The sequence below is a fragment of the Carya illinoinensis genome, chromosome 1 (assembly GCF_018687715.1).
Source record: "Carya illinoinensis cultivar Pawnee chromosome 1, C.illinoinensisPawnee_v1, whole genome shotgun sequence".
In the NCBI taxonomy this organism is placed as follows: domain Eukaryota; kingdom Viridiplantae; phylum Streptophyta; class Magnoliopsida; order Fagales; family Juglandaceae; genus Carya; species Carya illinoinensis.
Window position 1 is genome coordinate 55,804,678 of NC_056752.1, and position 19,851 is coordinate 55,824,528.

Below are 19,851 nucleotides of genomic sequence, written 5' to 3' on the forward strand. Positions count from 1 at the left end.
ATAAGGATTTGACAATTCAAGGCTAGGTGCTCGGACATCGCTGTGGCTTTAATTGATAGCAGTTCATTATCAAGGTGCTACTTGTTTGTTTGTTGATCAATACCTTTTGAAGGAGGAAGAGCTTTCTGTGAAGTTTTTGTATTTTGTTTTTAGGTAAATTTGTCTGTTCTATTTTTAGTTTAGTTTATCCTGAACCTTTACTTTGTTAGTACGTTTGTATTTCTGACGACGGATAACAGAGAAAATATTAACTAAAGTGATTTCGGATCGCTGTTTGCATATGCCATCCGGTCCAATGGTATAGATTTCAGTAAGCGTTTGCCAATCGTAAACACGCTAAATGTGGATCCAAGGCAACTTTATTATGATAACAAAAATATAAAGATGCTCTCATATTTTATGCTGCCATGGTAATTGTTTTACAGTCCGGACACGAATCTTCCGAGAGAGTGTTGTGAACTCGTTTTGAGATAGAGTCAGATTTATAATTAAAAAATTAGTTTTTTAATTTATATTTTATATTTACTTATTTGTTAAAAGGAGTTTGACGAGACGTTTATATAATTTATGATTGTAAATATGATTTATCTATAAATAAAATTATAAACACTATTTATTGTTGTTTGTGATATTTTTTAGATAATTTTTAGAAATACCATTTATTATATAATTTGTGTTAGGACTATTCATCCAGAATTCGATAAAGACTAAAATTCGAATTACAAAACTCGGACCTATGCGGTCCGAGTATGGATTTAATCCCTTTTATTCCCTTGAATCTCACCCCCCCTCCCCCCTCTCTCTCTCGTTCATTGTGCGAAGTGTTCTGTCTCTTCGTGTTGATTTTTTAAATAATATTTAAATGCTCAATAAATATATAAGTTCTATTTTATGTATTTATCCCTTTCACTTAGAGGCTTCAAGTTGACTAAGAATTTAAAAATATTTTTTGGTTCAAATTATGTATGAACTTACATTTTAAACTATATCTAAAATTATAACTGAAATCTCTTAAGATGACTAAAAAGGATTTTTATTTTTATTTTTATTTTACTAGTATAGAGAGTACAAAGTAAGGGTTTTTTTTTAAAGAGTAACGCTATAATTATACAATTCGAAATATTTCATTAAAAATAACCCGAGGAGGTAATATCATTCTATCAAGCCACATACCAACGCATCTGAAATTGCTGAACCATGGTCTCATTGTTCCAATTTTATTCCATCTTCCTTTTTTCCTTTGTTTTTGGTTTTGTTCAGCTCCTTTTGTTTTGGATGAAATCCAGATTTTTTAGTAGACAAGCCAGATATATATTTATTCATCGTTTAAGTATTGATGTTAAGTTAATAAATAAAAAATTGTTTAATTATAAATAGTAGTATTATAATTTTAAAATTGCGTCATAAATTTTTTCTTTCCCCTAGGCAGCTGATTGTGGTTTAGGTTCGCTCGTTTTGAAATGGATAGAAACCCCCAATATAAAATCCTTGTTTCAACGTTTGAGACTTTGAGTAAGGAGAAGAAGGGGGAAAAAAAAATGGCAGCGAAAATGAACCAGTCGATACAGAACGCTATCTGGCTCCTAAATCCTCTACATCATCATCCCCTCAGTTCCAAAGTCAAGCCCCGTCTCCATTTTCGTCGACAGCCCTTCTTCGTGTCATCTACTTCTTCTTCTTCTTCAATGTCGTCTAAAAGAGCTTTATTCTGCACCTGCACCAGCTCAAGTGCTGACAATAATGGTCTCCACGATGGCGGGCCCTTTGTCATAACAACTCCGCTTTATTATGTGAATGCCCCTCCCCATATGGGCAGTGCTTACACCACTATCGCTGCCGATGCCATTGCCCGCTTTCAGGTTCCCTTCTCTTCATATTGTCTGTTATCATTTTCAATGCGAATTAAGTTTTCAAAGTTTCGAATTTGGATACGATTTTTGTAAGAAAGTAGGATGTAGAAGGTTTCTTGTTATTTTAGGATTCTAAAGTCAAGTAACAAACAATATTTAGCTCCTCCTGTTAATTCTAGTCTTTTCTTTTTTCCTAAAAAATGTGTTTTTCATGAATTGAGAAACAATGATATAAAAATGTCTCATTTGAAATAGAATCAACTAAATATTAAAAGCGCAGCCAGTTTACTTTTCTCAATATGTGCTGTTTGATAGCATATAGTGCCTTTTCTTCTTCGAAAATCACAGAAAAATATGCAATAATTTGAGGCGGTTGATCGATTCTAGGATGTAGAAGGTAATTCTTATGGCTCGTGTGTTGTGGCAGAGACTGTTGGGAAAGAAGGTCGTATTCATCACTGGCACGGATGAGCACGGAGAGAAAATTGCTACAGCTGCGGCTGCCCAGGGTTCCAACCCAAGTGAGCATTGCAATGTCATTTCACAAGCTTATAAGACTCTCTGGAAAGATGTAATATTTATCCACCAGCGCCATTTGCTCTCAGTTTACCGTTAACTGACTCGTTGAATGTTAAAATTCATGTGGTCCTTTTACATTTTTTTGTACTTGCTGCTGCCTGCAGTTAGAAATAGCTTATGATAAGTTCATTCGGACAACTAATCCCAAGCATGAAGCAATCGTGAAGGAATTTTACTTGAGGGTTCTTGCCAATGGTGATATATACCGGGCTGACTACGAGGGACTATATTGCGTCAACTGTGAGGAATACAAGGTAGTGTTTGCATATGAAGTGGATGTAGCAACCATAAAAGTGTCCTTATTTTTTTGTGCTGATATATTTTTAGAAAATCATTTTTTTTTTTATAAGTAAATCAAAGTATATTAATTAAAAGAATAGGCAACAGCCGTGTTCGGTACAAAGAAAGCCCTAACTACGTAGGAGCAATAGATACAAGAAAATCATGGAAATCTTGGCCATTAAAATTCACGGCAATAGCTCAAGTACAAAGAGTTTTAAAAAAGAAAGCTTTTAGTTCCTCCATCGATTTCTCTTTGTCCTCGAACATCCGTTCATTGCGCTCCTGCCAAACACACCTCATGATGCAAATATGGATCATCTTTCATACAACCTTGATCTATTGATTGCCTCTTAGATCTGTCCAACTAGCCAGGACTGCCACTACTGTCTTAGGCATAACCTAGCTCAAGTCTAGTCTATTAAAAACCTCGTTCCATAACCATCGAGCTACCTTGCAGTATAGTAGAAGATGGTCTACAGATTTGCCCCCATTCCTACACATGCAACACTAATCTGCGATGATCACCATTCTTTTTTTCTCAAATTATCCGTTGTGAGGATCTTACCCAAAGAAGCGATCCACATAAAAAACGCTGCTTTGAGAGCCGCCTTATGTCTCCAAAGCCTTTTCTAAGGAAACTAAATGGGAGGTTCATGTGAAAGAGATTTTTAGAAAATCATCTTTGAAACTTGCAATAACTTGACAATAAAACTCAGTATCTGGGCCTCCTTGTTTTTACGTTCTCTGATATCCATTTTCCGTTTAACATATGTATCAATATATGCATCATATTGTTTTAATGAAAGCTTTTATGTAGTTGTTGTGGTCATTGTGCTCAAGAGTAGCTTTGTGCTACTTCAGCAGTGTAATATCGTGACTCAAAATTAAAAAAAAAAAAAAGAAAGGCTGTGCAATGTTATTATCTCTGTGAATATGCAGGATGAGAAAGAATTGCTGGATAATAACTGTTGCCCTATGCACCTTAAGCCATGTGTTTCGCGGAAAGAGGATAACTACTTCTTTGCCCTATCAAAATATCAAAAATTATTGGAAGCAACTTTGACGGAAAATCCAAATTTTGTGCAGCCTTCATTCCGTTTGAATGAGGTAAGATAATGGTAAAATTTGTAGTTAGTTAGGGTACGTTTGTTTGTGGAAAGGGTCTTGGAATGGAATGACTATACCTTATTTTGGTCACATCTTTACAAGGAATGGTTACACTCAAAAATGAGAGATTCCTAATGCATTGGAGTAGCTAATTTTTTAAAATACCCTTGTTACTTTAGTATAAAAAAAATGGAAGTGCCTTGGGTGGCTGGCTACCCAATCCACAGCAACCCACGGCCACCCCTGTGATGGAAACTAAACCACCTGGGGGTTTTTGGAGGTGGCTAGCCACCCACTTGGGTGTGGGACTTGGGTATTTTAGGAATTTTTCTCCAATTCAATGGAACCCTATGTTTTGTCACCCAACAAAAGATTAGGAGTGCTCATTCCCATTCTTTTCTGAATGGGTCTTGAACCAAATATGCGCCTAGTCTAGTGAACCCCGTATACTTTGAATCAGGCACTATTGTAAGATTTATGCAATTCTTGCTCTCAGTATGACTGATTTTCCTGCTAAGGTCTTGAATGTGCTTATTGAAAATGTTGTAGGCTTCATAAGTGAAATATTGTGTATATATCATCGTAGAATGTAATAGCTATTGCTGTAATCATAGATTCAGGAGAGAAATGCAATTTAACTGTTACAACGATGCATTTTCTAGTACTTATAGTTCGGGATATTTAATTTGAAGTATTTATCTATGATTGTAATGACTTATCAAAAAATCTATGATTGTAATGTGCAATTCTATCTTAAATTAGTTCTTTTTTCCAAAAGAATTTCTTGGAGAAATGCCCGGTATTGGTGGTGCTTCTGTTAGAAGTTGATTCTGCTACCACCCAAGAGTGGGCAGGAATACTTCGACTTTTCACCCAAATTCCCTCTCTTCACACACACACACACACACACAAACACGTTTTTCTGTTGTTACCATTTCCTTCCCTAATTAATTTCTCCTACAAAATATCTTCAAGGTGCAAAGCTGGATCAAAAGTGGGCTGAGGGACTTTTCCATTTCCCGAGCATCGGTGGATTGGGGCATCCCAGTTCCTAATGACAATAGGCAAACTATATATGTGTGGTTTGATGCTTTATTGGGGTAAATCTCTTTTCTTCTGTAATTTTGAAATCTTAATATTTTCTAAGCTTCCAATTTCCTTATTTGCATGACTAATATGTTTTCTTCTTTTGTATATATCACTGCAAATTGTAACTGACATCAGTTACTGCTAACTAATGAAAACAGATGTTTATAAATTGTTTAAGACAACAAAGAATTATCATGGCTCCTGCTTTACATATCACCAGATACTCTTATGTTTATGGGTGGTAATGTTCCTTTGGTGAATATTTAGTTGTTGAATTTCTTCAGTTACTTTTTCCCAGTTATGTATCGGCACTAGCAGAAGACAATGAGCAATCTAATTTGGAAAGTGCCGTTTCTTCAGGTTGGCCTGCGTCACTGCACTTGATTGGGAAGGTAGAGCATCTTCTATGCATTTTAAGATGCATTTTTTTCCCGAAATATTACCCTTTGTGAAGGTTTTGTAGAATCAGCATGGCAATCAGCCACCAAAATGTAATCTTGTTTTCCATGTTAGTAATGCCAATTATGCATTACTAGTTTCCTCTCCATCTTTGGAATGTGGTTTATGGTGTCATATTCTCCTTAAAGATGCTTAGTTAGAAAGTTTGCTTAATCGATCGCCTAGTAGCTGTGCTAAATTAATTATCTTTGTGCTAGTCATTACAACCTGAGATAAGTCATACTACCCCTTATTCTTCCAGTGTTTTTGCACATAATTCTCTCTCCAGGATTTGATTGGCTTTCCTTGTAAGTGGTATATTTAGGTTGTGTTTGGGTAGTGACTAGTGAGATCACTCCCCTACTATTTAATATGTTATCATTACTTTTCACTACTATGCACTACTATTTAATATTTTATTATTACTTTTTCACCACTTTTTTACTACTATTCACAAATCATCTGAGATCACCTTACTATCGAAATGTAGCCTTAAGCAGTTGACTCCAGATAATTGATGCTGTGAGCATCATATATTTATGTGAACACGCTCACAAGCACAACCACACCTTATACGGATCGAAATCAAGAAAGAGTCGATAAGTTTGATTGACAGGGGTAGGGTGTATCACTTACTTGAACATGCTTTGCCTCGATAAGTTTGTATCTGGTAGAATTGTTGCAATGCACATTATTCTTGTGCTTATTCTAAACCCATGCAAATTTTGCTGGAATGTGGAGAATTCTTGGAATGTTGGTTTTTATAATTTTTCTTATTTTATATTTCTCTGATCCTCTGTTATTTTGATGAAGTTGGGTGTTTTTTTTAGTGCTTTCTCTCTTTCTTTTTTGTTGTCAGGAGCCTTGTCTATTCTAATGGCCGTTTCAATTCTCCTTCTTTACTATTACAAAGAGTTACTATTATACTTCGTTAATGTTTTTGTTATTCTTCTGTAGGATATTTTGCGATTCCATGCAGTTTACTGGCCAGCTATGCTAATGTCTGCTGGACTTAGCCTTCCAAAGATGGTGTTCGGCCATGGATTTTTGACCAAGGTATTTGAACCCAGAGTATAATTCATTTTCCCTCTGTAGCTATATATATAATTTCATTGTGTGCTGTGTGTTCCCAGAGGAGCTATTGGTTTTGAATCTAAGCACATATTTGGATCGTTTCTTAACTTTGTTATAATCATCTTAAATATACCATGATGCCTGCGGAGTTGTGCTTTTCTGCACTATATTGGAAAATTCGAAATTTTTGGAAAAATTCTCTTGGGTAAATATATTGATCTGATGTATCTGAACAAGAGACGTGAGATTGATGGGCTCAATAGAAATCACAGTTTATGTGCATACAATAATGGACATTTCAATAGCGATCCAAAGCAAAGCATTGCATCAAATTAGACTTAAATCAAAAGAGATTGTTCAAAGTAATGTGTTAATAACTGTTTTAATCTGTTTAGCATATTGATGACTTTTTTTTTTTAAATTTTTTTAATTTTTTTTCTAGTTGATAAGTAGAATACTTTGTTTAATATTCTCTTGGTTGCTGTAGTCTCATAAAATACCAGTTATCTCAAAGTAAGCTTTGTAGAAGTGTCTCTCTTGAACATGAAATTCTGTATGCTTGTTCAACTTGAAAAATCAGCAGTCATGCGCGTGAGGTAGAGTATTTAAATGTCTCATATGCCTAATTTTATTTTATGCAGCAATGCTTTTTTATTTTTAAATTATAGGATGGCATGAAGATGGGGAAGTCACTAGGAAATACACTGGAACCAAATGATCTGGTTCGTAAATTTGGGCCCGATGCAGTCAGGTACTTCTTCCTTAGGGAGGTGGAATTTGGTAACGATGGGGACTATTCTGAAGATCGTTTCATCAATATTGTCAATGCACATCTTGCCAATACAGTTGGTATATCTTCTCTGGCTTCTTATAGGCAGTCTTCTGGATCATTAAGGTTGCTTTATACTTGTTTGAATTGTGAAGTGAAAATGGATGTATATGATCTCAACTATTTCTTGCAGGAAATCTTCTTAACCGTACTCTCGGACTTTTAAAAAAGAACTGCCAATCTACTTTGGTAGCTGATTCAACGATTGCAGCTGAAGGAAATGTATTCCGGGACACTGTAGAGAAGTTGGTAAGATTTGTGTGGAATCATGTCTCATACAAGCGTGCTGTTAGTTTAGTGGAATGACTTGATAAAGTGTCTTTAATTTTCAAACCATGAATGCCTGTGTACTTGGGCTATGCCTATCAATATTTCATCAATATAAGTTTTGTTTACTGATCAAAAATTTTTTCCAAACCATAATTAGCCTTTAGGGGCTGGTGCATTTCTTGACCTAGTGGGTCTTCTTAACTTGGCAGCTGCTCAGCATCCTGGCAGACTATTCTGGATTTTGACATAGCAAGCGAATTCCACTAACCAGCTTTTCCTATGTGTCAACATTTTTGCTAAACCACTTATTAAAAAAGCTATTATTGCCAGACCAGATTTAATTATATCGTTCTGATATTGGCTTTTTTCCGGAAGCCTCTTCATGTTCATAATCTTCCTGGTTGAACTGAGGATATTTTCCTATATGTATCTATGAGAGGATATGGAATTCGGTTTCCTCACATAAAATATGAGTATCTATCCCTCATAGGGGGTTCTCTTCTTGTTTGGTTTGGATTGTTGTCTGCCATTAACTGCTTTAAACCTTTATCCCAGGCCTTCTGACTTTCCCACTGTTTACTTTTTGTAGGTTGAAAAAGCCCGGGTTCATTATGAAAGGCTTTCATTATCATCAGCTTGTGAGGCTATTTTAGAGATTGGCAATGCCGGTAATTCCTACATGGATGAACGGGCACCCTGGTCTCTCTTTAAGCAAGGGGGTGAAGCTTCTGAAGCAGCTGCAAAGGTTTTCCATATATGCTCACTATAAAATCGTAGCTTAATTTGAAGGAAAATACTTTAGCCACAAAAAGATTATACAAAATTAAACTCACAAACTGATGTGGCATACTGGTGAATTAATTTATCTACTATAAATGGTATGAATACAGCTGCTCCGTCGGTATGAAGGTCAATTAACCGTCATACTTACTAGATGCTTGTATTGGACCTCATAATCGGTGAGTTTTTGGTGTTGGAGCAGGACCTTGTGATTATATTGGAAGCATTGAGGATTATAGCAATTGCATTATCCCCGGTGACACCAAGCTTATGCTGGAGAATATATGGACAGCTTGGCTTCTCAAAGGACGAGTTTGACTCTGCAACATGGGTCTCTCTCTCTCTCTCTCTCTGAAAGTATGAATTCCCATGTGTTCTAGCTGATGCATCATCAATTCATTATAAACTAAGCTAAAGGTTTTGCATTGTAGACTGCGACCAAGTGGGGTGGGCTAAAAGGTGGTCAGGTCATGGCTCAACCAAAACCAGTCTTTGCAAGGATTGAAAACCAAATGGAAGACGAAGATGGGGGTGAAGCAGCTAAAAAGGTAGTGAAAAACAAGGACAAAGTACCTCAGACCCAAGGGGTTGCGGAGGCGTAGGGAAGGATACACATCTATCTTGTCCTTACCGCATTTAAAAAAAAAAAAAAAATCAGATTTTGTTGTCAATTGTAAGATTAAATTACCTATTTTTAGCAATAATTTCGAGACCGATTGCTCTTGAAATATCCAAAAAATTGCTGCTATATAATATATATCTTGTGTTTATATTCGGTGACAGAGCCGGTTACAAGTTACAACACGTCAAAATGCTTAAATGCTCTAGCCATTAAAAGTTAATTCGTAAAAGACGTTATCCTTAACCAGCAAACTGCAAAATCCATACAAACCACCATTTAAGTCAATACCGACTCAAAAGTTAGCGACATTTGTTAACCATCAAAACCATATTTTCTATTGGTTAACATTCAAACTTTCAAATATCTTCGTATAATTAAACAAATACACAACCGTCAAGCCTTCAATGCTCCACAAATCCTCGAAGCCTGCTATCAAAGATCGACGTGAGCAAGACTATCAAAAAGTAAGTACATCTTTCTTCGCCTCTCTCATCTTGCACCCAAAACTCAAAAAGATAAAAACGCTTAAGAAAATCCAATGGGAGTGATGCCAAAATACGAGCTAGTATAAGGGACATGAGTCATGACCAAGCCAATGTAAATTTAAATAAACAAATAGCCAAAGAAGCAAAGGTACGCAAGATACCACAGACTAGAAAGTTTCTTCTGAATATCAAATCAAAAACCGTCCAAATCCACAAATACAGGTTCTTCAACAAACTACGCTACGCAATAAGGGGCTCAATACCATTTTATTCTATATCATGAATGCATATGAAAATAGAGAGCATTTAATATCTGCGGAGGAAAGCCAGATGTCAAGAATTTCTCAAATGCTCCTGTTGCTCGTATCACCAGGTAATAAATGCGCCCGCATTTTAGCAGTTCCTTCGCTACTATACTGGCAGTTTTCATTTCTTAGGGGGGACCCCAAGCCTCGTCCGGAAATCCTCCTCCATGAGGGGAAGGCCATCACGCAGCTTGATCTTTGGTTCCCATCCTAACAGCTCCTTGGCCTTTGTGATATTTGGCTTTCGCTGGCGAGGATCATCAGGTGTGTTCTCCACCATTGAGATCTCCACATCAGGATTGATGAGCTGCAGGCGACACAATGAAGCATTTTAGTTTCTACTATGATTATCTATTCCAAGTTAATATATTGGATACAAACAGCCTGTAAAATAAATTGTTTCTGGGTCAAAGACTACCATAGATTTAGGCCTCCTTTGGATGTTGAGATGAGATGGGATGAGAAATTTGTAAATAGTTGTAAAATAATTTTGAGTTAAGATGTTTTATGAGATTTTGGAAAAAGATAGAAAATGTCGAATAAAAATATAATAAAGATAAAATATTGTTATAATATATATATTTTTTTGAATTTGAAAAAGTTGATTTTTTGTTTTGTTTTGTTTTGTTTAGAAGTTTGGAAAAATTATAATGATTAAGTAATCTCTAGATGAAAAATTTGAAGATTTGAAATTAAAAAGTGTTTGTGTTTGTGGTTTTTGGATGTTGAGATGAGATGTAATGAAATAATATCATTTTGCAATCCAAACAAGGCGTTATACTCTAATAATGCGTAATCAGCAGAATTGATGGATATAACATTTGCTGGAGTAAGAACGCAAAGTGATAACACACCTCTTTACTCAGATCTATACTGATTTCAAGTATTGGTAAGCAAAGGGGAACAAATATTAAAAAGAACACATAAAAAAAAATGTAAAAGAAAAACAGACCTCCTTGACAGTCTCTGCAAGTTCAGTCATTGTAAATTCACCTGAAACGCATAAACCCGAGTTAACAGTGAGAAATCTAAATTTCATTGTTGGAATGATACCTAATGGAAACGAGTTACAAGATTTTTATAAATAACCTGGGTTCCCTATATTGATGGGCCCAGTGTTCTCTCCTTCCATAAGTCGAATAAGGCCATCAACCTTCAAAATCGGAGATATAGAGTTGTGGGTCAATAATCAAACCAAATCCCAATGGGTGCTCATATTGAAACTTCACTGATAAGACAGCTCTAGCATACCATGTCAGAGACATAACAGAAACTCCGTGTTTGGGTTCCTGGCGCTTGAACAGTCAGGGGCTCACCACTGGAAAATAATAGTTGACACATCCAAAACATTTCATATATCATAAATGAAATAAATGTCTGTTGATCTAACCTCGGGTAAGGAACAGTGATGGAAAATCTCGTGGAAATAATGGAAATGCAAAAAGGTCAGTGGGAATTGGCAGGGAAAGGGGAAGAAAAGAGAGGGGGGCGAGCAAAAAGAAAACTCAAAACATGTCACTGTTAATACAACAAAATTACCGGATTGCTTGAGCTATGAAATTGCTGACAACACGCCCATCATCAATATTCATGCGGGGCCCATATGTGTTAAAGATCCTAGCAATCCGAATCTCTGTCATTGAATTATTAAAGATCAGATGACATGAGCATTTGCTCACTCATATGGCAGAGCGAGGGAAGAAGAAAAAGACGATAAAATTTTTTACCAATCCCATGCTGCCTATGATAATCAAACATCAAAGTTTCAGCTACACGCTTTCCCTCGTCGTAACAACTCCTCACTCCTGTACATTTATGCAACCCATAAGACAATTGGAATGTGCTCAGAGTTGGCCTAATTAGTATGCGTTGAATATGAACTTTACTAATTTATACAGATGACATTCATATTAAAATGCAAACAGATTAAGCCATGATAAAAGTGCAACTTCAATCAAATGTCCTCTGAGGAGAGTTCCTAGAATATAAACAATGAAGAAGCATGAAAAAGTTGCCTTGAATGGTGCAGAGACACCATGATTAATATCTTGGTTGGCAGAACGGCAGACATACCAATTGGGTTTACATTTCCCCAATAGCTTTCCTCCTGGGGATGCACAAGGGGATCTCCATACACCTCTGAGGTTGATGTGAGTAAAATCCTGCACGCCCATTTCATATCTTGAGTAAGATGAATATATTTGTAATGGCCATATAAAAAATATGATATAGAAGTCTCAGACCTTGCTCCCACTCGCTTTGCGAGTCCCAGCATATTCAATGTACCGATCACATTTGTTTTAATTGTCTGTCAAAGTATCACACGATTACAATTCAGATGACCTCTATATGCCCACAATATCAAAGATATTCACATTAAATTAGTGATAAAAGGCAAAAACATCTTATGAGAAACAGGCACACAGAAAGAGGAAGAGAAAAGTGGATCTTTTTTTGGAGAGAGAAGAGGGGGGGGGGGGGGGGGGGGGGGGTTGAAGATCTGCGCTTAAAGCACAAATTCAAGAGTCTGTTGCAACTTCTATCCTTGAGTCCTCCCAACAGCTACACCTGGCTGTTTGTGTTCAGAAAGAAATAGGTACAGATATACCCACCTTCACGGGGTTGTATTTGTAGAAGATTGGAGAAGCAGGGCAAGCAAGATGATATATTTGATCAACCTCTACTAGCAATGGCTCAGTGACATCTGCAAGAAATAAACATGGAATATAAAAATATGGACACCCTCTGGCAGAAATTATGACATGAAATTTTGAACAGATTTGAAACTCAATTCAGAATGGTAAAGGTGGCCAACCAATAAAATATTACAAAAACCTCAAAAGAAAAAGGAGAAATCCCAGCAGTAAAAATTGACGGCATCAATATACTTCTTAATTACCAAAAACTTGGCAGACATTTGACCTGTTCTTCCATATTTACAATATGCCAGCCCTAGTCTCCCGCACTAGAGGTCCCCACTTCGAACCTAGGCTCAGAAAACTTATTATGTACTTATAAAAAAAACATTGATGCCAACAAATTTCACACTAACCATTATGCACGTCTATTCCAACCTGTTCAATTTGTCCATTTTCAACTCAAGTTGGAATTTCTACCGATCAAAAACAAAAATATGTTGGAATTTCTACAAATTTTTTCTTTTTGATAAGAGACAACACACAGAGTGAAAAACAGACTGACATTATACAGAGTGAAAAACATGAGAAAACAAACCATGACGAATAAGCTCAAATCTTGGATGGCCAATCCACTTCTTTAGGTTGTCCTTTGAGCCAGTGAAGTAGTTGTCCGCAACAATCACCTGAGTATATTTGGAAAGTAAAAAGGTAGGCAACACAAAAGATAATATGAATTATAAAACTTCATCAAAGTGCACCTACAGACCTATATATATATATTTATATATATTTCCATATCTACCAAATGACGGTTCGATTTCTAGCTTTCATACAACGCCCTATTTACAATCCTATCATCATTTATATCCTATTTATCTGACTGCTGGATATAGCGGGGAGAGGCTTGGTTGGTAAAGGGGTTGATCTTATGATTCAAAGGAACAACAATGGAAATAAAATAAAATTTTAGCCAGCTACGAATGCTTACCTCATTCTTTTCATTTTCCATCAACTTGTCCACAAGGTGAGAACCAATGAATCCAGCTCCTCCAGTGACCAAAATTCTCAAATTGGACTGCCATCAAACGAATGCTTAACATCATATAACAATGAGAGACTATTATGAACAATTTGAAAATAAATTAGTGTAAGATCGTGCCAACAAACCAAGCGTATAACAGTTTTTTTAAAAGAAAAAAATTCCATTACCTGAAAGAATTTGGAATTTCTTAAAGGAGATGGGGTTGGAGGTGGTTTTGTAGCTGCATGATTGTCTCCATTTGAGGCTTCCTTGGCCATTGCTATCAGTTTCGTCTTGAATTCCTGAGCCGCAAAACAAAACTCTCAATTAACCGTCAAATTCACAAAAACCCACAAACTTTACACTCATTTAGCTGTAGACAAACCAACCCAAAAACTCAACTCCCATAACTTTCCCTAGAGTTATAGCTACATCATGAAAAGAAACTGCTAAATTTGATTTCAGAAGAAAAGAAAATCAGATCACCTGTGAGATATGAGTTTTCCGAGACACTAACTTATTTTCTGATAATGTATCTGAACGACGAGAGCTTTATATAAAGAAAGGGATGGCACCAAAATAGAATTTTATAAATAATAAAAATAATAATGTGTCACCAACTTGAGAAATCGTACCCACTGAAGATAGAAGGAGAACAGAGAATTCTTCAAAAACACGGAAAGTAGAGAGAAATGAAAGCTTCTCACCAACAAAACCTGACCCCACACCTAACGATCTTTCAGATCTGAATCTCGCTCTCCAAGTGCCCCAAAAAAAAAAAAAAAAGACCCAACAAAATAAAGAAACAGTGATTACAGATAAATGTTAAGACTCTTGACTGGGGTAAATTACCTATGAGATATAGATACCCGGGCTTATCTTCTTTCTCGACTGAAATTCAGAGATTCCTTTTTTCTTTTTGTTTTTGAGCTAATTTGAAGGTTCCTTGAAATGTATATAAACACGTAGTTGGTGTTTTATTAGTAACTGAACTACGAACATTGCGGTTCCTCTCGAAACATTTGGATTTGACGGAGTGGTACGCTGGGAAAAACTCTGAATCTGGTTCGTAACCATCCGATTTCACGAGCTTATTTATCTTTACTAGACTCGGATTCATCTGATAATCTCTGCCGAGCATAGGATATACATGACATTACTTGCCCCTATCGTGAGGGTCTTGATCACCACGTCAGACACAGCTCAGGCTTAGGGAAAAAATGGAAGGTCCACGTATCACAGTTATCCTATGCGTTGGATGGTTTGACTTTAAAGAGTGATAAACGCTCGTAGATGTTATCATTTTAATCTTTCTATTTTCAAGCAAACTTTGAATATCGCATAATTCCATTTATTCTCCCCTTGCTTTATATGCGATCAAAATGAAAGATCATCCGCTGTTCATCTTTATTTAATGTGGTCTAATAGGATTAAAAATAAGAATAGGAGAATGAGAGAATTTAGATTAATGATAATGATAAATAGTACGTTTCTTGATTTTTATTTAACTCACGGAAAAGAAAACAAGAAGTGGCTGTAGTTTAGTGGTAAGAATTCCACGTTGTGGCCGTGGAGACCTGGGCTCGAATCCCAGCAGCCACATTTCTTCGTCATATGTTTTCTATATTTTTCCAGTTACATATACTTGTATTACTATTCAACTTGTGGCGGTAGTTATATGTTTTTGTTCAAAATAAAGATTTTCTGAATGCTCTAGATTTTTTGAATGGCTTGTTTTGTTTTCCTCTTTTTCGGGTTATAATTTTCAGAAATGATTTTTACAGTCGATAAATGCAGTTGGCGTGCAGTCGCTTTGAAAAAAGTGAATTAATATGGGACCTACATGAAAAAAAATTATTTTTATAACTTTTTTTTATTCATTCTGTACAATCATGAAAAAAAAATATTTTTATAATTTTTTTATTTATTCCATACAATCGTTTGCATCCCAATTATATTTACCGACTGCATTTAGAAAAGCCCTATAATTTTATAGTATGAGGCATCAAAACCATTCAACACATATAGACACGTGAGTAAAAATGGATCCTTTACGGAGGGATTTCTTTTTTCTTATAGAATTTATTGATTTAAAAAAAAAAAAAATCTGAATACCTCGTACAATGAATTCTGAAAAAAGAAAAAGTCTGTTTGCAATTGAAAAAGTCTTCTAAAAAGCTCTGCTTTTGAAAAATTATCCTGATGGAAAAGAAACAAATAAATCAAGGCCCTTGGGCAAACAAAACAAAGGATTGTGGGCCTGGCCCGGATAGCAAGAATGGAGGCGTATGGGCCTGCTCTTCAGGAGCATAAAGGGCAAACAAGTGCATCTTTGCCTCGCGTTTGGAAATTTTCGTCACCACTACAGTTTGTCTTCGTCTCCAAGATCTCATTACTAGCCTTGGGGTGTTCGCATCCGCAGATCTGCCAACAGGTATACTCTCTCTCTCTCTCTCTCTCTCTCTCTCTCAACAGGAATTTGTGGGGATCATAGGCATTTAGCCTGCGTTTGTTTTCTGACATGCGGATTGGGTGATTTTTGTTTTTTTCTGTCCTGCCAACGATTTCCTATTTTTTCTTTGCCGTTGATCTGAAATTCTCGTAATTTTGTCCGTGTCTTTGGTTCGTTTTCCTTTAGTGGTTGTGCGTATCTTCGATATAATACGAATCCCGTTGGGACATAGAGTCACAAGCGATCGCATAGCGGAGTGGATATCGCGTTAGACTCCGAATCTAAAGGTCGTGGGTTCAAATCCCACTGCGATCACTGTCATTCTTCTTTTGAATTAATCCATGCTTTTTAACCCCTTTTAAGGGTTAAAAGGGGTTAATTAATCCATGCTTCAGTTCGTTATGCACTAGCTGCTAGTGCCCGGATAAGGTTAAGCGCAGGAAAAATTAGTGACATTATTACGTTTATATCAAGCTGTCGTAGTTTCCTTTCCTAGGTAGGTTCTTCTAATTTCTAAATGCTATAGCAAGAATGGTTTAATTTGCCTTTTTTTTTTTTTTTCCTCTCTCGTTTTATTTTTTTTAAATACGCCTCTCCTCTTTCAGATGCACTATCCGTTTCAACCACTCTGCCTTTTCTTTTTATCTTTGCCATCGCAGCCTCCGTCCTCTCCATTACTCCCCCTGATTCAATCTCTGGTAAGTCTCTTTCTTTTTGGTAGATTTTCTACTTCCAGAGAGTTTTGACGGAAAGGGTAAGGAGTAAGAGCTCTTTGAATGAGACCCGCTCAGATTGTGAGGCCTAGCCAGCTCTTTGAATGAGACCCGCTCAGATTGTGAGGCCTAGCCCAATCTAGGCCCAAGAGTCAAGACCCGTTGAACCCAGCCCAAGCCCATCCCTCACCAACTACGTCGTTTTGGAAAAAAACCCTAACTTCCTCTTCCCCCCCCCCCTCTCTCTCTCTCTCTCTCTTCCCTCCCCGTCGGCTTCTCACCCTTCTCTCTCCCCGTTGCCCCTTGCCTTCCTGTTTTCCCTTGCTCACCCCGCCGTGCATGACCACCGCAACCCTCCCATCTCTGGTTAGCTCCTCTCTCTCCATCTCTATCTCCAACGCCCCCTGTCTCTCTCATTCTCTGTGAGTTGCCGCCGTCGCTGCCCCTCCCAACCTCGAGCACGCTACCGGTAAGCCTCTCGGCCTTTCCTCTCCCTCCGTTTCATCTCTCGGCGCCACTATCCTCGGTTAGATTTCTTTCCCTCTCTCATTCTCTTCTCCGTTTTATCTGTGTTTGGGCCACCGCCGTTTTCCACACCCCGGCACCACTCCTAAATGAGTTATGTGTGTTAGTTTAATCCATTTACGTAAAATATATTTAAATGGGTCGTGTTGTATTAATTATTTCTAATTAATTAATTAATTTAAACAGGTTAAAACAGATGACATGACATGATTCATTATCTAAATGGATTGAGTTAGGGTTTGAAAGTTTGAAAAATGATTAGTTTAACCGGTCGGGTTTAGGTTGAGTCAACTGTTTATGACTTGGCACAGCACAAACACAATCCGAAAACATGATTTGCCACACCTAAGTAAAACCAACTGAGACCTAGAGGGCGGAGGGTATAAATGTTTCAGGTCCAGTGTGTTTCTTGAAATTGTTTTACAGGGTATAAATGACTTAGGTCCAGTGGGTGCCCCTTGACTGGTGGGGGCTGGGCATGGTGATCTGGCACTGCGGATTGAGGATTGGGGCTTCCCCCCATTTTGATTAAGTGCTATCTATATATTAACTTTACAAAAGGAATGGATGAATGTATTATTCTTTTGATCATGGGTTTGTGATAAGTGACTTATGGATATTGTTTTTGGGATGTAATTTAGTTTTTTTTGGGTACTGTTAGTGAGAATCGATTATGACTTTTTTATTATTATTATTATTTCCGCTGCAAATATAACTGTTCACCATTTATTTTAAGCATGCATGCACACACGGGGGCGCCACACTGATATTTGGTTTCAACGCCAAATTTACTCGCTTTCTGGGTTTTACTTGCTCTCTGGGTAGTAGCTGGTTGGTGGGGAGGTGTGGCTCAATTTGTGTTCAATGCGTCTGGTTGAGTGGTTTTTTTTTTGAGTCTGTAGAATTTGATTTAGGTAATATGCTAGGAAGTTGAAAAGCTGCTGTGGTTGCTCTTTACGCCGTAGAAGAGGAAGCTTAGCGTGAGTGAACCATGTTTGGTGGGATTCACCAAAGGGTATTGTTCAAGATCCAGAGACAGTTGCACACACTGTCCCATGAAAGCCCCTCCCAGACCTTGAAGAGCAAGATTGCAGAGTTACAGAAGATGAGGAAGATGAGGAAGAGCCTGAAGAAGGACCAATTCTTGGTGGAAGTTCCTGAGTCGAGAGCCTACCTTGACACCGCCACCATGCCCATGATTGTCACTGGTGTTGGTATTGCCTTCTTCGCCAAGCTCCTCATGATGTATGATGACTCTAGGTCACAAGAATTGATTGAACGGAAAATAAGGAATGCCCCCGCGGGGCAGGGCACTGTCAGGATGCTGTCTCGTGAAGAGTGGGAAGAAATTAGAGAAGTGAGGCCTAGGACTCCCTTTGAGTCTAAGCTTGCTCGTCCAAATGCACGAATTCGAACTGGAGAACCGCTGCGCATGGAGGATTTGAAAGACTGGACGATTGATGTGCTCACAGACGCATTCACCAGAGTTGAAGAAACTGTTAGACAAAGCTCCGATGACTCAAGACTTTGATTGCTGATACACATAATGATAGATACTGTTTTACTAATTCGAACTGGAGAAACACTGTGCATGGAGGATTTGAAAGACTGGACGAGTGCTCACAGACGCATCCACCAGAGTTGAAGAAACTTTAGGACAAAGCTCCGATGACTCAAGACTTTGATTGCTGATACACATAATGATATATACTGTTTTGCGTGTAACGCTGGAAATGGGTTCCCATGTTATCCATCTACAAATGGCATCTGTCAGGAACTCTAAAAAAGGTTCAGTCACATGACGTGCTAGGCCTTTTCTTTTCCTATTCCCCCTCTTGGTAAGCAGAATTTTCAAGTGGACTTAGTTGAGAAAGGAAAGGATGATCGGATGGGTGTAACATCTTCAGATTTCTTATGTTCATACACCAAAAAGAAGCATAATTTAATTTGCAAACGATAATAGCATTCTTGCTAATGCCTCTATTTTTTCCCCGTTTAATCATTGTGTACTCAGCATAATGTTTGTTCTGGCTTCCAGAACAAAACTCGCCAAATATTTGCACGCAAAAGTGCTTGCTCAGGTTTCCATTTATTGTTTGGCCCAGGAGTGCTACCCTCAAAATCAATTGAATTGGCTTTCTATATCATTTTCAATTTTTATAAACTTTGTTGATAAAAAGCGTAAAACCAACACATTTATGAATCCTTTCCAGTATCTATATTCTTATGGGATAAGAAGTTAAGAACTGGGCTGGAACTCGAATTGTTCACTATACGTAAATCAAGTGGTTAGATTTGATTTGGAAAACAGAAATCAGGAATCCACGAACTTTTGTGTTGAAAAAGGGTGTGTAATTGCTGTCTCCGATGTGGCAGATTATTACCCCATTATGGAACTTTGATGAGTTATTTTGTAGTGTAGTGCCAGCATACTTTATCTGACTGCTTTCCTGCATGTGATTGATGATCAAGACTTGGGACTTTTTGCCAATTGTATTGACATTTTCGTATACGTTTCGCTGTCATTGAAGAGAGACTTAGAAGCAAGTTTCCTGGAAAATTAGTGGAAGATACAAGTACCATAAGATTTTATGAGCATAACTTTTGTTTATCTTGTTATCATTTGACGTCTTCATCCGTGAGCAACATTTTTTATTCTAGGAAAGTTAAATTGTATGTGCATCATGTCGATTTTGTTGGTGTTCAGCTATCATTTTCCTATGTGCAATAATCTCAACAAGTGCGGTGGAAAGGATGGTGAAGTATCGTGGAAGTGACCTCGTATTCCTCA

The 19,851-nt window shown here is 37.3% G+C and overlaps 3 protein-coding genes and 2 non-coding genes across 26 annotated transcripts; 4 read left to right on the forward strand and 1 right to left on the reverse strand.

Annotated features, from left to right (window-relative positions):
* Window positions 1-1,453: 1,453 nt before the first annotated feature.
* Window positions 1,454-9,068, forward strand: LOC122290663 (methionine--tRNA ligase, chloroplastic/mitochondrial). 2 transcript variants are annotated; one of them, XM_043098311.1, is made up of 12 exons: window positions 1,454-1,859; window positions 2,278-2,421; window positions 2,534-2,683; window positions 3,651-3,818; window positions 4,794-4,918; window positions 5,206-5,299; window positions 6,303-6,401; window positions 7,088-7,268; window positions 7,382-7,497; window positions 8,108-8,263; window positions 8,501-8,655; window positions 8,730-8,801. In XM_043098311.1, the coding sequence occupies exons 1-11, from the start codon at window positions 1,461-1,463 to the stop codon at window positions 8,651-8,653; spliced, it is 1,785 nt and encodes a 594-aa protein (XP_042954245.1). In that variant the 5' UTR covers window positions 1,454-1,460; the 3' UTR covers window positions 8,654-8,655; window positions 8,730-8,801. The 2 variants fall into 2 exon arrangements, with proteins under 2 accessions (XP_042954245.1, XP_042954244.1); XM_043098310.1 differs by having other exon boundaries at window positions 1,455-1,859; window positions 8,501-8,629; window positions 8,730-9,068.
* A 502-nt stretch (window positions 9,069-9,570) lies between these two features.
* LOC122290689 (UDP-glucuronic acid decarboxylase 6-like) lies at window positions 9,571-14,407 on the reverse strand. Of its 4 annotated transcripts, XM_043098313.1 has the most exons (14): window positions 14,006-14,022; window positions 13,857-13,906; window positions 13,559-13,672; window positions 13,338-13,424; window positions 12,945-13,032; window positions 12,323-12,414; window positions 11,954-12,018; window positions 11,784-11,872; window positions 11,438-11,515; window positions 11,250-11,343; window positions 10,962-11,028; window positions 10,800-10,863; window positions 10,663-10,703; window positions 9,571-10,017 (listed from the first exon to the last, which is right to left on the reverse strand). In XM_043098313.1, the coding sequence occupies exons 3-14, from the start codon at window positions 13,646-13,648 to the stop codon at window positions 9,832-9,834; spliced, it is 1,041 nt and encodes a 346-aa protein (XP_042954247.1). In that variant the 5' UTR covers window positions 13,649-13,672; window positions 13,857-13,906; window positions 14,006-14,022; the 3' UTR covers window positions 9,571-9,831. The 4 variants fall into 4 exon arrangements, with proteins under 4 accessions (XP_042954247.1, XP_042954246.1, XP_042954260.1 ...); XM_043098312.1 differs by lacking the exons at window positions 13,857-13,906; window positions 14,006-14,022 and adding an exon at window positions 14,223-14,407; XM_043098326.1 differs by lacking the exons at window positions 13,857-13,906; window positions 14,006-14,022 and adding an exon at window positions 14,078-14,096.
* Window positions 14,408-14,900: 493 nt separating this feature from the next.
* Window positions 14,901-14,972, forward strand: TRNAH-GUG. Its single transcript has one exon. It is a non-coding gene; the product is annotated as a tRNA-His (tRNA).
* A 702-nt stretch (window positions 14,973-15,674) lies between these two features.
* On the forward strand, window positions 15,675-19,059 carry LOC122290724. 18 transcript variants are annotated; one of them, XM_043098453.1, is made up of 3 exons: window positions 15,728-15,804; window positions 16,428-17,061; window positions 18,026-19,059. In XM_043098453.1, the coding sequence occupies exon 3, from the start codon at window positions 18,052-18,054 to the stop codon at window positions 18,589-18,591; it is 540 nt and encodes a 179-aa protein (XP_042954387.1). In that variant the 5' UTR covers window positions 15,728-15,804; window positions 16,428-17,061; window positions 18,026-18,051; the 3' UTR covers window positions 18,592-19,059. The 18 variants fall into 18 exon arrangements, with proteins under 18 accessions (XP_042954337.1, XP_042954321.1, XP_042954409.1 ...); XM_043098467.1 differs by having other exon boundaries at window positions 16,428-17,004; XM_043098378.1 differs by having other exon boundaries at window positions 15,730-15,804; window positions 17,975-19,059.
* TRNAR-CCG lies at window positions 16,065-16,137 on the forward strand. The gene has a single exon. It is a non-coding gene; the product is annotated as a tRNA-Arg (tRNA).
* Window positions 19,060-19,851: the final 792 nt, after the last annotated feature.

Coding starts and splice junctions, on each gene's coding strand:
- LOC122290663 (XM_043098310.1), top strand. CDS start 1,461: ATGGATAGAAACCCCCAATATAAAATCCTTGTTTCAACGTTTGAGACT. Junction 1,860..2,277: donor ATGCCATTGCCCGCTTTCAG/GTTCCCTTCTCT, acceptor GTGTTGTGGCAG/AGACTGTTGGGAAAGAAGGT. Junction 7,498..8,107: donor GGGACACTGTAGAGAAGTTG/GTAAGATTTGTG, acceptor TACTTTTTGTAG/GTTGAAAAAGCCCGGGTTCA.
- LOC122290689 (XM_043098312.1), bottom strand. CDS start 13,648: ATGGCCAAGGAAGCCTCAAATGGAGACAATCATGCAGCTACAAAACCA. Junction 12,415..12,944: donor ATTTGAGCTTATTCGTCATG/GTTTGTTTTCTC, acceptor TATTTCTTGCAG/ATGTCACTGAGCCATTGCTA. Junction 10,704..10,799: donor CATCAATATAGGGAACCCAG/GTTATTTATAAA, acceptor TATGCGTTTCAG/GTGAATTTACAATGACTGAA.
- LOC122290724 (XM_043098403.1), top strand. CDS start 18,052: ATGTTTGGTGGGATTCACCAAAGGGTATTGTTCAAGATCCAGAGACAG.